The sequence below is a fragment of the Montipora capricornis genome, chromosome 4 (assembly GCF_036669925.1).
Source record: "Montipora capricornis isolate CH-2021 chromosome 4, ASM3666992v2, whole genome shotgun sequence".
Classification (NCBI taxonomy): domain Eukaryota; kingdom Metazoa; phylum Cnidaria; class Anthozoa; order Scleractinia; family Acroporidae; genus Montipora; species Montipora capricornis.
The window spans coordinates 56,204,461-56,219,460 of NC_090886.1; the positions used below are offsets into that span (position 1 = coordinate 56,204,461).

At 36.4% G+C, this 15,000-nt stretch overlaps 2 protein-coding genes across 6 annotated transcripts in view; one reads left to right on the top strand and one right to left on the bottom strand.

Moving 5' to 3' along the window:
• The window catches only part of LOC138047603 (transport and Golgi organization protein 2 homolog), a 10,226-nt gene extending 39 nt beyond the window's left edge, over positions 1-10,187 (top strand). The window contains exons 1-6 of one of the 5 annotated variants that reach the window (XM_068894524.1): positions 1-131; positions 249-471; positions 1,614-1,767; positions 4,186-4,645; positions 8,395-8,526; positions 9,648-10,187. The exon at positions 1-131 is cut by the window's left edge and continues 39 nt beyond it. In XM_068894524.1, the coding sequence (XP_068750625.1) occupies positions 1,626-1,767; positions 4,186-4,645; positions 8,395-8,526; positions 9,648-9,960 (1,047 nt within the window). In that variant the 5' untranslated portion in view covers positions 1-131; positions 249-471; positions 1,614-1,625 and the 3' untranslated portion in view covers positions 9,961-10,187. Of the gene's footprint in view, positions 132-248; positions 472-609; positions 823-1,026; positions 1,159-1,297; positions 1,434-1,613; positions 1,768-4,185; positions 4,646-8,394; positions 8,527-9,647 lie in introns of those variants that run through there. The other 4 variants (XM_068894521.1, XM_068894523.1, XM_068894525.1 and 1 more) reach the window with 4 other exon arrangements.
• A 2,432-nt stretch (positions 10,188-12,619) lies between these two features.
• Positions 12,620-15,000, bottom strand: part of LOC138047602 (calcium/calmodulin-dependent protein kinase kinase 1-like) — a 23,998-nt gene continuing 21,617 nt past the window's right edge. The window contains exon 20 of the mRNA XM_068894520.1: positions 12,620-14,952. Within this exon, the coding sequence (XP_068750621.1) occupies positions 14,827-14,952 (126 nt within the window). The 3' untranslated portion in view covers positions 12,620-14,826. The remainder of the gene's footprint in view (positions 14,953-15,000) is intronic.

Here is a 15,000-nt window from a genome sequence, read left to right on the forward strand (position 1 = left end):
ACATGTCTTTTGAAAAAGTTGCCAGCTTCCTACAGTATTTATCATACTTGCTACTATTGCGACCTTATTTGCTAAATTGTTTCTAAATTTATAAAGCATAGAAAAGCGGGCAATTATTCTACGGGATTGCAGTGAGTTCCAGCCCAGTTCATTTAGCATATCAGTCACACTATCCTGACGATTGTAACGCGAAAGAACCCAACGAGCTGCCCTCCTCTGAACCATTTCCACTTGCTTGATGTTTTTAGCTGTGTAACAGTCCCAGACAGAAGAGCAGTATACAAGTATAGGCTGGATCAGATATTTATATGCCTTCTCCTTCGTTGATGTGGTGCAGTGTTTTGGATTTCGCTTGAGAAAACTGCCCAGCAATTTGTTTGCCTGGTTTGTGATATACCTCACATGCTCATTCCATCTAAGATCTTTGGAAAGATACACTCCCAGATACTTGGTTGAGGCAATTTCATCAAGGTAGCAGCGATGAAGTGTGTAATTCTTAGGACATTACATTTGGCAATATTTAATTCCATCTTCTAATCTTTCTCCGGTTTTCCGTTTCCGGTTTTCCGTTTCCAATTTTCCGTTTCCTGTTTGCCGTTTCCTGTTTCCGGTTTCCTTCTTTTCTTTGCGCCAAAGTACGACATGATACCGACATCAGCATACATCTTGCAATATCTGGTGTTGGTGGCTCGATGTGCATCAGATTCGTTCTTGGCGTTTTTTTCTCCAGGTAATCCGCTTTTTTTCCATCATGAAAGTGGACTCCAGTCAAGTGGGACTGTAGGGGAGAATACGCTCGTGATAGGAAGAATAGCAGAAAGTGTAAGAAACCGGTTTGGTAGAATTTGACAAGAAACCGAATAATATCTACAAGTGCCATTTTTTCATTCGGTAATTTTAGCCGTTTTGACTTAAAAGATAACAGTTGGTTTTCACACCGCACAATAAGTTTCTCCAAACGGGATACTCTGCTCATTTGATTGATACTAAAGAACTCATCAAAAGACTTTTTCATATACACTCCCTGCGAGTCTTAGCTGAGGTACGAGCAGTGTTCACAACATTGCGATCCGTGTGGCCGGATGAGAACAGGCGCCATGGAATTACAAAGGCTGACATACTACTCTGGCCGTGAAGGTCAGAGTTACGGATTCCGCTGTGAGTCCTATTTTTATTTCTACTTTACTTTCTTTCGTAATCTTTCAAACGATAAGAAAATTTACCTTATTCACTGGTTCATTTTGTGCCCCAGTGAAGACCACGTGCTCACTGTTTTACTGGGAAAGTACATGCTGCACCCGTGCGCAGAAAAATCCGCTTCCAGTGAAGACCACGTGCTCACTGTTTTACTGGGAAAGTACATGCTGCACCCGTGCGCACTTTGTGCGTTCTGTTTTTCAATGAACAAGACAAAGGATCAAATCTCGTCTTTTGTTAGTTTTAACCATCTAAGTTAAATTTTCATTTGCTTCTTGATCTTAACAATTTTCCTCAATTGCCCATCCCTTTTTTTTTTCCGCAAGTTATCAATTTCTTAAATTAAGACTATTCGTGAGTTAAAGTGACTGAGGGGTGATAGGCTCTTTGTTCTAAAGTGTATTTCCTCTTTTAAGTTGATTTAGGTGATGTGCATTTTGTTTCTGTATTTCTGCCACAAGCCCGAGCCTTACGGCTATCGACTCATCATCGCATCCAACAGGGATGAATATTATTCCAGGCCAACAGCTAGAGCCAGGTATTGGGATAAAAATCCTAACATACTTGCAGGTAAATATTGTACCAATTTATTAAAATATGTCAAATAGTACAATGATTTGTATTTGCAGCCTTTAAGCTTGGTACAATTGTGGACTTTGGCTGGCAGGTCACACTCCACAGGTCATTGTGCTGCAGATAAACAAGGAAAAACAAAAGTGTCTCCTAACTCTAATCACTCAACAAGAATGCTTTATTATATATGAAATGAGTATCAAGTATTTATGAGTCAATGAATCAATGAGTCATGAGTCAATAGATGAGTTCATGCTCTTGAGTGCATCATGGGTAATCAGAACAAGATGAGAGAAATTCAAAGGTTTGTAAGGAAGTTCAAAATGATGAAAAGTATTCATGATATGCAATTTTGGGGTTTTTATTTTTCAAAACAGAAGATATGTGCTCAAGGGTGCAGCAGAATAAATTTGAAGAGAATGGCTATTGTAGAAATTGTTTTATTAAAAACAGTTTCTGCCATACATTTCCTGTAATTCCAAAAGCACAAAATTACAGAGAATGTATGCATGGAGACAAAAAAAGCAATATTTAGGAATTTCAAACAACGGATACCCAGTCTAGTTCATCTCAGTTGTAAACATGAACTTATTTGTTTGGTTTATGAAGGCGAAAGTCTTTAAAGTAGAGTCATGTACAGTATATTTTGCTTTGAATTTCCTTAGAAACCTTTGAATTTCCCACCATGTTGCCCTGATTACCCATGATGCAATCAAGAGCGTGAACTCGTCTATGAGTCATTAATGAGTCAATGAGTTAGTGCAGTTACCCTAACCCATAAAATGAAAGCTAAAATTTCAGAGAGTGCTTACTGATCTGGCCTAATCACTGAAACGAGGGCTTATGCTTAATGAGTCTCATTGACTCATTGACCATTTGACTTGTAAATCATGGGACCTCATCTAAAAATAGTAGGATTTTCTTACGAAAAAACTGTATCTCCACCACGCGCAGGCATCATAAGTCACCATAACATTTTTATTCTTCATATATCAGAGGATATAGATTTCGTCATGGTAAGTCAAACATGACTAGCCAATAAAATGCAAGCTTCCCCTTCATTGTAAGATACTTTTGTGCTGCAATATAATTCTTCTCTGCTACATTAACATTTTTATAATTTGCACAATTTTACATTATCATGATTTGTTTATCATAACTTTCATATCTTGTTTCATGTTACACAACATGCATGTTTTAGCGGTTGGTGACCTGCACCTTTTCACCATTTTGAAATTGAGTAAAACAAGTTGTTTTTAATCTGGACATTTCATCAATATCTATGTAATAAACAGAACATTACATGGCCGCTTGCGGATGTGAAATTTATCTTCTCTTGCTGGTAGTATCTCTCACTCATTCGCTGCACTCTTTCATGAGAGATACTATTAGCACTCGAAGATAAAATTTGTATCCCTGTGTGGCCTCTATGTTTTAGGCTAAGGAGAAACGTTTGGCTTAGTTGTTTTTCAGTGAAAGAGGGTTATCAACTCCAGGGTTTTCAGCAAGACCCGGCGGCCAGCGAAATTCGCCGGCTATTGCACGTGAAGTCGCTGCCTATTTTTCCTAGGAAATTACCCCAAATTTTACAAATAACATGAGAAACTTTAACAAAACATAAGCTTTGGATCAGGAAAATTTTGTTCATGAAGAAGAAAAGAGATGCATGAATTCTGTCCATTTGAGGATCGAGCACACACCTTTTGGATGCAGCGGTCCAGCAGTTCAGTACTTGGTGTAAGCTGCCTGATTTGCTAACTACATTTGAAGCATGACAAGATAAAATTTGCAAAAGGTCATTTTCAGTCACGACAGATGAAATACACTGCACGGAGGTGTACAGAATGCAAAGGAGCCTTAAAGGGGGCTATGTCACGCTGTAGCCTCTTTTCAAAACCCAAAGTACGTCTTGCCGTCAACTGAATTTCAAGAATTTAGAGTATTCATGTACTCTCTTTGAATAAAATAGCCAAAATGTAATGATATTAATTAGTGTTGTGTGCAAATACCCTTATTCATGCTCCAGAATGCAGGAAATGTATTCTAAGAGCGGATTGTCCATTCTCTGCCTTAAGCTCCTCTGGTTTTAGCCACCTACTAAAATAGACCTTTTTACCGATACGGCGGCCATTTTGATTTCTATTGTTTCGAAAGACATTATGGGATGCTCAGGGGGCAAATTAATGTGTATTTGCCCCCTGGGCATCCCATAATAGCTATTCGAAACAATAGAAATCAAAATGGCCGCCGTATCGGTAAAAAGGTCTATTCTTATTGAACTCCCTGGTACTCTTGACCTGGGTTTTAGACCTGCCTACATTGGTGACAGTAGAGTCAGGGAGACACCAAAACAGGAACACAATAATTAACTTTTTACGCTAAATCAAATAATTTAAGGATGCAATCTTTTCACAGGAATGGATTTGGAACCTGGGAAAGAGGGAGGCACGTGGCTTGGTGTAAACAAAAATGGAAATTTTGCAGCTGTCACAAACTATAGGCAGGCACCTCAGTTTCTAAACTCCAATGCAGTTGGAAGAGGCCATCTTGTACCAGACTTTCTGGAGGAAAATATTGATGTAAAAGAATATCTCCAGAGAATCAGTAACAAGGCTGTCAATTACAATGGATTTAATCTGTTGGTTGGCAAATTATCCCTCTCTGGTAAATCTGAGGTGGGATATTATGGTAATATTGAGGAGATGGAGATTAAGATGTTGAGCCCTGGGATTCATGTCTTATCAAATAAAGTGCTGAATTGTTCCTGGCCTAAGATGGTGTATGGAAGAAAAAGATTTGCCAGCATATTAGGTGAAAGATGTAGTAAGCAAGAGCTTATTGACAAGCTGATTAAATTACTGTGCGTAAAAGAAAGGTAGGTTTAATTGTCACAGTACTGTAACTGTTATAAACCCATAGACTCCTACACTACTCCCCATAATTTGACAAGTAAAATCGTCTGGGGTTAGACAGTATTACGACTATTAAGTATGTGTCACTTCCAGGTGTCAATGGGTTAAAATAAGAAAGCATGATTATGGTAAGCAGTGTCAGTTGTATTAAGTATAGTTTATGTCATAGAAAGTGCGGCATACATGCAGGGTTTTATTCACGAGTTGTTTCAGTGTGTCAAAAACCCCGAACGAGCAAGGTAACGAGCGAGCGAGGGTTTTTGATACAAACAATGAGTGAATACAAACGCGTATAGATCACTTTCTATGTCATGAGCTGTTTATTACACATAAGACGAGAATTTTCATTGAAATAGTTTCTGAACACAAAATTTAGAAACAAAAACTCACTAACAATAGAACCAAATGCAAATTTAATTTAATTCAATAACAAAGTACGATTTGCACGAAAAGTATGATTTGCACGAAATGCTTGGAAAGGCCTTTTAACGCTATCGTTGATTGGTAATACTTCCACACATGAAAGAGCCATATGCCATTCTGATTGGCTGCATGTATAGGCTTTTTTCACATGTGAAAATAGAGGGTATACATTTGTACAAATGAGCTTTATGGAATAAAATTCTCATGTTATGTGTAATAAATAACTGTATTCATTGGTAATTTTTGCCCAAGGAATGACTGGTATGTGCTAGTTACAAATTATCTTGGCATACTTTTCACATTAAAAGTGTTAGAAGCATCTTCGTACATAGTCATTTATAATCATCACTGCAATCACCATCATTGACATTGCATGAAATTCCAGTGTCACTGTAAATTAATCACTATAATTGGAGAAAAAGGATGCCATGAATCGAGCGAGATGGAGAGTGGGAGTTAGAGAGATTGCTGCCAAAGTGGGGTAAATCCGGCTACCCCATCTATGGGGATAAACCCGGATCAAAATTGGATTAATGATTGGTGATGAATTTGTTGCCATATTAGTGTCATTTATGTAAGGGATATATCTTTATGCCAGTGACTATTGAAGGTTTAGCCATACACATCCAGAGGGGTATGAGCCTGAGGATTTATGTTTGGCTAAAAACAGATTTTTAAGGTATTTATCTGACTTACTTAGTTTATGATCTTTCCAAAAATCATGATTCTATAAACCCATTTAGAAAACAACTTTTATTTTCAGGCTTCAAGTAATGATGTTAATAGTGTACTCAGGCACCTTTGGGGAGGATGATAAACTAGTTGCTTGGCAACAGGCAAGAGGACAAATGTAAAATCAGAGTCCCAGGCAGGATTCAAACCTACAACCTCTGTAACACATACCGGTACCTATTATTTGCTCTACCCATTGAGCTACATGTACTAGTCAAGTTCAACTCCTGGGGAACTTAAGGCTGTTTTATCTAGGTTCTGAATGGGCTGTGTCCTGCTGGTAAACAGTCTAGTACTGGTGTGTCGTGCATCTCAAGAGTATCGATATTTTTCTGTGGGAAGCTTGCATTCACACAAGTTAAGCCAGTAGTTAATTTAAGTGCTTTTTCTCACTTGTGTCCTGAAATTCTAGAAATTAGATGCATAATTCATTTTACATGTAATATATCCAACATGAATGACTATTGTCCTGTTAAGTCTTAAAGCATTTACTATCTATTTCCGACAATAAGGTTTGATGTTGGGTTGGCTTTATTTGAGATCTGACTAAACTAGGAGTATCGCTGAATATTTTTACGAGTTGTGCTGTATTTTGAACAGCCTGCTAGGGCGAGTCAAAATACAAACAAATTATGAGTAGAATTATTCAGCGATACTACTCACCAAAACATCTAATAAGTCATTTATTATCCAACTACTTTTGCACTAAATTTTTAGCAAATGAATTGTAAACAACCAAGAACATGTGACAGATTTGTGCATGCGGGGCAACATCAGCAACTAAACTAGTCAAAACGGTTCTCTACTGTACAATAATGAAGTGTACAAATAACTAACTATACAATATTGTGGAATATTTGTACTCGTTTTGTGCTTTTTTATACAATAACTATAAAGGAGATACTTTGTAATGTAAGTTGTCTATATATAAAATTTTATCTACAAACGATTGATGTTGAAGTGGAAAGAAGAGCAAGTGGACACTTCATGATGCTTATTAAAATCTGCATAGCTCTAAATACTTTGAATTCATTTTTGGACACCAATCTTGTCCTCTGAGTCCGCTTTCCTTTTGGTCAGCACCAAGAACACACATTCTGGCCACTTCCAATGAAATTTATGCGCAGTTGTAGTGGAGGTCCATTTTAGTAACCGTTGACAACCACTGTTGTTTCAAATTTCTGAGTGTGCGTAGATGAGCTGGAAATCTGTGATTTGCAGACTTCCTGCCTTGGAAGTGGCCAGAGTCTGTGTACTTGGTGCTGACCAAAAGAAAAGCAGACTCTGGGGACGCGATTGTTCTGGACATCTGTTTTTTTGGATGAGTGACTTCTTAGAAGATGACCACAGGTACATGGGTGATATTCTACCAGCAGTCCCTCTTTCGCCTTTTGATAGGTTGAGGAACACCTGAGGCAAAAAGGAAACAGGCACAAGAATAACAGAGTGCATTGCACTCCCTTGCGGCCAGATTTTGCGTACTTCTTGTTCCTGGTTTCGTTTTTGTCTGGTGGTCCATTGCCTGATTTCAAGCCCAGGGGGACAAGGTACGAGTCTGCAGATGGTGGGATTAACAACTATTGATCCACATAGTCAAAGTGCACACCAAGCTTTCATTAAGTTTAGTGTTAATAGACCCAAATTTCAAGCAAGATACAGAATTGCAAAAGAAATGTATGACCATCCAGATCCTGCATCCAGATGACCAACATTTCTTTGTAAATTTTGATGTATTTAAATGGCTGTATTTCAGTCAAAATAAACCCAATTAACACCAAACTTGGGGGTTTTGTGAATCTCGGTGCACAATAGTTGCTAATCCCATAATTTATAGAGTCGTACATACATACATACTTACATACTTTATTGTTACCTCCCCAATGGGGCTTTTCAGGAACAATTATTTAAATTACTAAAGTTACTAATAACTATACAATTACAACTAATCAAATTTAAGAAACATTCACAACATTGTCTAAAATTTGCAATCAATAAAAATACTAAAAAAAAAAAAAAAAAATTTGAAATTCAAGAAATATTTACAAAATTGTCTAAAAGCTTATTCTTTAAGATACGTTTAAAAACTTGAACCGAACGGCTTGATTTTAAAAAAGGGTCTAAATTGTTCCAAAGTCCAATAGTTCTGTAAGGGGACTGTAATCTAGTCCCCTTTGGCCTAAAATCAGGCAATAAACTAAATGCTGAAGAAAGGAATGCTTGTTGTCTTGATGGGTGACCTTCCAGAATATTTTGGTCAAGGGGACGTTGATTGAGATAAATCCCTCATAAATAGCCCAAACACCAATTCATCTGGGCCACTCTTTTCCTTGCTACCATAACAAGACCTCCCCAGACTTTCAGTCAGTTTAATTCTTAACCTGGCCGAATGTGTAGTGAGGGTTGTTGAAGAACAAAAGAAACTTTGTAAATCTTGAGGTTATCTCTGATAATTCATTTCCATCCTTTTGACGAAGTGTTGTAACCTAAAAATTAAATCAGTGGAAGGCCACCGGATTTTTATTTTAGTGAAACAATTTGGGAATTCTTGACTCTACAGATCCTTCAGCTGTGGGGATAAAAATAGTTTTATTGGTTCACAAGATGACAAGTCTGATGAGAATCACATGAAGTTTGTGGATGCATGCCAATCAATCTTTGTGAATTATGAGGGGAAGAGATATGGAACAAGGTAAATTATGACAACACTTGTTTTTAAAAAAAAAATTTAAAAAGATACATATGTAAAGGACAGAAATCAAGTGAGGCCTAACGCTGCTGTGAATGTGATGTATGAAGAACCTTTGCTGATCGACAGCATCAGGAACGTCTTTATGCATCACCCAAATTAAGACAGAGAAAAATCTCTAATCTGGGTCAGATCCCACCCACCGTTACACACACTACATAGGACAACACTCATTTACACATTTCATAAAAATTAATGACTTTCAAACTATTTTTGTAACATTTTCCTACATTAGTGGTGCTAATTTTTTGTATTTGCTAAATAATATTATTAATGAGATTTTACTGCCCCATCAGTAAAATACGGTTAATGGAACGTGACCATACTAAAAGGGGCTATTCATGTCGCGTTAGTTATCTTCGTGTTCTTTGTAGTCGGTCGTTCAAGGTCATAAAATCAATGGTTTTGTTGTAAATAAAATGAGGACATTATAGTGACTTTGTTCCTAGATATCAATTTATAACGTACACTTGCATTGGCCAAATCTGTTAAGGCCTCATTCATAACTGTTAAAGAGCACGTGTAATACCTACCTGCTCATAGAAGAAGCTGTACAACTGGCTACTTTAATAGACAGAGTCTAGCTATAAAAGCCTCAGTTAGCCGTCCAAGGTTCACTAGGCAGTTTTGTCTTCTATAGTAAACCAACTAGCTGTTGGCATTTGTTAAAGTTTTTTCCCCTCCCTCCCTTTGGAGATGGGTTGGGTTTATCGCCCTGCCCTTATTAAAATTGGGTCACTCCTGCGAGGTGCGGTTAAGTCTGCGCAGCGACTTCCCCCAAGCTTGTTGGCTCGTTTGCCTTTGTACATTGCTCGCTACCAATACTCTTGTCCGATCCAGAACGTGCTCTTTACCAATCAGCTCGTAGTGCTGGGGAGATAAGTGAGGTTGTTCTATATCACGCAATCCGGAAGTCGCATAGGCTAACCAGTGGCAAGGCAGTGTTCCCCTCAAAAACGCCAGTACGTCTGTTGTCTCGTTCTATTGCGCCTTACATTATGCGTTAAAAGCTAACTATGTTGATACCAAGGAACAGTGAAATTAATTTGTTATTTAACTTTCAGAACGAACACGGTAGTACTGGTTGATGCCCAAGGCCATGCTACGTATGTTGAACGGACAATGGAGGATGGTGCCACAGATCCAGATGAAGCAGAATGGAGGACAAGCAGCTATGAGTTTGATATTCAAGACACCTATGATGGCCTGCATAATGCCAAAGAGACTCATCAGCTAAAGCAACCATTGGTCAAATCAAGTAAAGATGAATTTACTGAAAGGCTATGCAAACAGCACAAAAAACAAGGACAGAAGAGATTCATAGATAGAAAAAGTTCACACCTTGAACCAGCCACTAAAGTCTTCGCAAAGGAGTAATAAACAAACTTTAAGGTCAGACTTGTAACTGTAGTGATGGTACAATTTTAGGTGACCATTGCTCACTTTTAGCAGTCATATTTGGAAATTATTATGCATGTTATCCTAGCTGGGAAAAAAAAAAACAGCTACTTTCAGTTTTCTCTTTTTGCTGTCAAAAAATGATAACTGTTGTCTATTGTTATCTTAAAAAATTTATTTAAAGGGCAAAGCAAAATAAATGAAAAGTAACAATATTGAAAGAGGCTAGCTGTTCTTTGTTAATACATTGGTTTTTTCCCAACCATAACCATAACCCTACCTGGCTTTTGCTCATTGCATGTAATAAATTTCTTCAAATAACTATATTGGTATCTGTGGCCTTTATTTGTTTTAGGGAAAAAACTAAAATTATTTTTTTTTCCTTGCGTGTATAAGCTTTTCCTTCTTACTGGACAGGTTCAACTACCTGTTATATACAGTGGAAACTTGATTTAACGAACCTCTATACAACGAAGTCCTTAATACAACAAACGATATTCCTCAGCCCAGCCAAATTAAGTTACAGTAAAATGTATGAAGCAGAACCTCGATATAAGGAACCTCCATGTAACGAAATTGTTGTTATAACGAACACAATTTGGAGGCCCAAGTGTAAAATAAACTTCCATATAACAAATATTAAAACACAACAAATGATGACTACAAAACAGGGCAACTATGATCCTGTTTATTATGCACTGTCACTATCATTGACATTGACATTGACATATCCGAAAAGCAGCTTTGATGGCATTTTGTTTAAGTTCTTTTATATAAGCAGACTAAAACTCGATCATATCCTGAGAAAGCCTTAACCATCATTACAGTTCAGTTTATGTGTAATGCAGCTTTGTTCAGTAGTGACAGATCTTAATTCGTAACAAAATCTTGATGGGTCAAAGAAGACGAAGTGCCAACTACTGTCAATTACTGTTGTTTAAGTCAATCCAGTCAGGGGCGTACCTACAAGTAAGCCAAGTAAGCACTGGCTTACAAGTTTTTCTAAAATTTGAATTTGGGCAAAACTTTTTATAGGCCTGAGGGTAATGGCACTGAGAAAATTTCAACAGGTTTAACAATTTTAAAAAACTAAACTAGTGATCAGCATTCCGCGGACTGTATCTGTAAAACTTGTTTTTTCTCCAATGCATTTCGTCTAGCTAGCATAGACTTCATGGAGCTAGTTTTACAACATTATACGCCTGTATTAATTTTAAACCATATCCGATGGAAAAAGTGACGGCCACGAACATTAAGGTTTGATCAGATGTTCAAAAGGGAACAGGCACAGCTGTGAAATATTAGGGCAAGGTGTGAGAAACAATGTTTTGGGGCCACGGTTTTAGTTTTAAAATATTTCACAGCTGCGCCTGTTCCCTTTTAAAAAATCCGGTAAAACCTTTATGTTTGTGGCCATCATTTTTGCCATCAGATGGCTTAAATACAGGCATTTAATGTATTACTGTAAAACTCGCTAAAGAAGTCTATGTTAGCTAGACGAAACGCGTCTTTACAAACACAGTTTGCAGAGTGCTGCTCACTAGTATAATTTGTTTTAAATATTTTAATATATTTTAAAATAATCTGGACTGCCCCTGCCAGCTGCACCTGTTCCCTTTCGGAAATCTGGTCAAACCTTAATGTTTGTGGCCATCACTTTTGCCATCAGATGCATTACTGTAAAACTCTCTAAAGAAGTCTACGTTAGCTAGACGAAATGCATCAGAGAATAAACAAGTTTTTCAAATACAGTTCACAGAGTGCTGCTCGCTAGTAAAGACTATTAAAAAGTATTTTAAAATATTTTTACTTCATTTTTTTTTTACAAATTCTTTAAAATAATCTTTTCTTGTTTCAATTTGTGCCACCTGGCTTACTGATAAAAACTGGCCAGGACTGCCCCTGCCCGTCATTATTGTAAGTCAAGCCAGTGTAGACACCCTCACCTAGACACAAGAATGCATTCCCAAAAATATTAATCAGCCTCATTAGCCTCAGCTTATGTTGTTCTAGTTCCGCCATCTCAAAGACTCTTGCCAACTAGAGTGCATCCATCATGGTTACCACTGAACAAAGGGGGCCCATTACTCTGTAGCAGCCTCTTGATATGCACTGATCAAAATTAATAATTACCAGTAATTAATTAAACTGATGGTATCTGATCAAAAAAGGATTTCTTATGGTCTAAGATCTTTTTACACGTGCATCCAGAAATGCTTGTAAATATTAGATGCAGGCCCAATTTTGATATTTTATGCATCAAATTGAAACTAACAGTTATATGGACATAAAATCTCATTGCATGCCTTTGAAATACGTCTAAAGGCCAGGTTTGCCTTGACAACTGAAGCACATTGTCTATGTTCCTTGTTTAAAAGGAGTAAACAAGCTGGTTGTTTTAACCTAGTACAACCTGGAATAACTCAAGTTTATCTCAACTCTGATATAAGGATTGGATGGTGATTTGACACCGCACTTAGGTGGAACAGGGTGTTCCAGTCTTCTGGATTTTTGCTCATTGTCAAAAAACAGAAATGGAATTTCCAAAAGTTTTATACATGCATCCTCGTGCAAAAGGCATGATCTGGATTTGATAAAAATTAATAATTATTATCAAAGCAGCATATGTACAAAATTCTTTTTTTGCACAATATATTTGTTTATTTGTTAATTTCTCTCTTCCAAAATACATCTCAACTATATCATAGTATCATAATAATTACACATCTTAAGAATTATATTTTTCACCCTTTTTCAGTTCAGACAGAAAGTGGAAATAACAGAGTGCTTTCAAAATAAACACATTTCCTGATTAGTGCCTTGTTCACATGTCCCTCAAGATTTACGTAACTCTTTCGACAGCATGTTTGCGTAAAGGAAAAAATATAAATCTTCAACTTTGTGTACAAAAATATTTAGATGCTCAAAAAACCCAACTAAATTCTAAACCACAAAACTCTGCATGTTTCTCTTTTCCACAACTTTATGTAAGAAAGAAAAGCAATACTTTTCCCCAGGTCTTAAATGAAAACTGGCAAAGGTAAAGGAGCAGCTAAGATTGAATAAAATTAATATTCCTTTCATATTCACTGATTAGAGCCTTTTCCTTGTATTGAGATGTATACATGTTTGAGGTATAATGCTACCAATATGCCACTGTTTTAAGGAGCACAGGTGGAATGAATGTGCCAAGCTTCCAGGGAAAGAGCTGATGGTGATAATTTTTCAATTATCCCAATCAGTGGTATTGTTGGTTTGCCAAGCATGTTCCTGCAAAGCAGAACTGCAACTGCCTTAATAATGTAGGTGCCCTTTTAAAAATGTGCCAAACTCAAATATGGTTTTAACAATGTACACACCAGAGTAACATTAAACCTACTGAGGTTGTTGGTTCAATGAAAGAAATATAGGGCACTCAAACCTTAAGTGGTTTTTAATTTTAAGTGATTTATGCTCAACACTAGAGATTTATGTTTTGAATATTCATGTCAACATTATCACCACATGATTTAAAACACTCCATAAATGGTGAAAATGTTTAACATTTATAAGAACTTGATTTATCATAAATAAAAATAATAAAATCACATTTAGCATTTAGATAGGGTTAAGGTTAAGCTATGTTTAGCCATAATTTAAGGTTTGATATGGTTTAATTAAGTACGCTCTGTAGAAAAGTACAATCAATACATCCTTATACACACTTTAAAAAAGAGTGAACAGAGTTTTGACCATTTAACAGTATGGTTGAAATTCAAGATAAGATTAAATGACAAAACCTAATTTAGCTAAAACACTTTCATACCAACACAACAAAAAATGCAAAATATTAAGTGCTAAGAAAGGTTAAAATGCAAACAAAAGAATGAAAGCTACACAAAAGTGCCCAAAGAAACAGCTTTGCAAAGCTGATGGAATCGCTCAGTTTGTCTAATTTTGGCTTAAGTACAGTAAGTAAAAAATGTCTTGAAAATCAAGAAGTTAAATTTGTTTTATCACTTCCTCAGGATTTTTCCTTTTTTATGTTTTATGTGATCGCCAGATGTGTTAATGTTTCTGCACTGGTTGCTTTAAGGGTTGACTGGTGGAGTTGCTTAAACAAGGGTGAGGGTGTGATTAGGGTTAGGGTTAGCCTAACCTAGACCTAGGTTACGCTAATGCTAACCCTCGCCCCCTTGACCTCACCTTCACCCTCATTTTAGCAACGCCAGTTGACTGGTGAAGCAAACATAACCTTAACTTTTGAGTCATTATTTTGGAAACTGATTTTAAGCTAAATATGAAATTGTACGTAAATAATTTAAAATGACTATTAGATGGATGAAATGTCATTTTTACTTTAAATGCTAATTTTTAAAAAAATATTAACCCATTGACCCCTGGGAGTGAGACTTAATAGATTTTACTCTGTCTAACACCAGACAATTTTACTTGTCAATGAGGTGCAGTTCAGGAGTCAATGGAGTATTAACTTTACAGAATGCACCAATTTTCAAACTCTTTCAGAAAATAAAAAAATACTACTTAATAAAAGAAAATTGATGTAACTTATAAATCAATAATATCATTAACAGTTAATAATGATGATATTATTATTGTCATGGAAATTAACTATATATGTACAGTAATATTGTTAGGTAATACATGTATATATATATATATATGTACAAAATAACATGTTTGTGCATAATGTTTGAGCTATGTCACTTTATCAGATGCTAATAAGACTTTATCTATAATTATACTTTTAACATCAAATTTGATATATAATAATTCTGTCAATAATCATTCATGTCCTAATCCACATCAGACAGGAGGCTCTCTATTCAGCAGTAAGAAAATATTTCATATCATAGGGACCCTCCTTTCCTTTGCATCTTGAGCAATGCTGGGTTGAGAATGGGAACGTATTCGCTGTATTTTAGTTTGGCTTCCAAATGTGTGATATTTCATCATACTCTTGACAAGAATCTGGGAACAAAGAAAAACAGTGGTGCAGAATTTGATTAGCATTCTCTA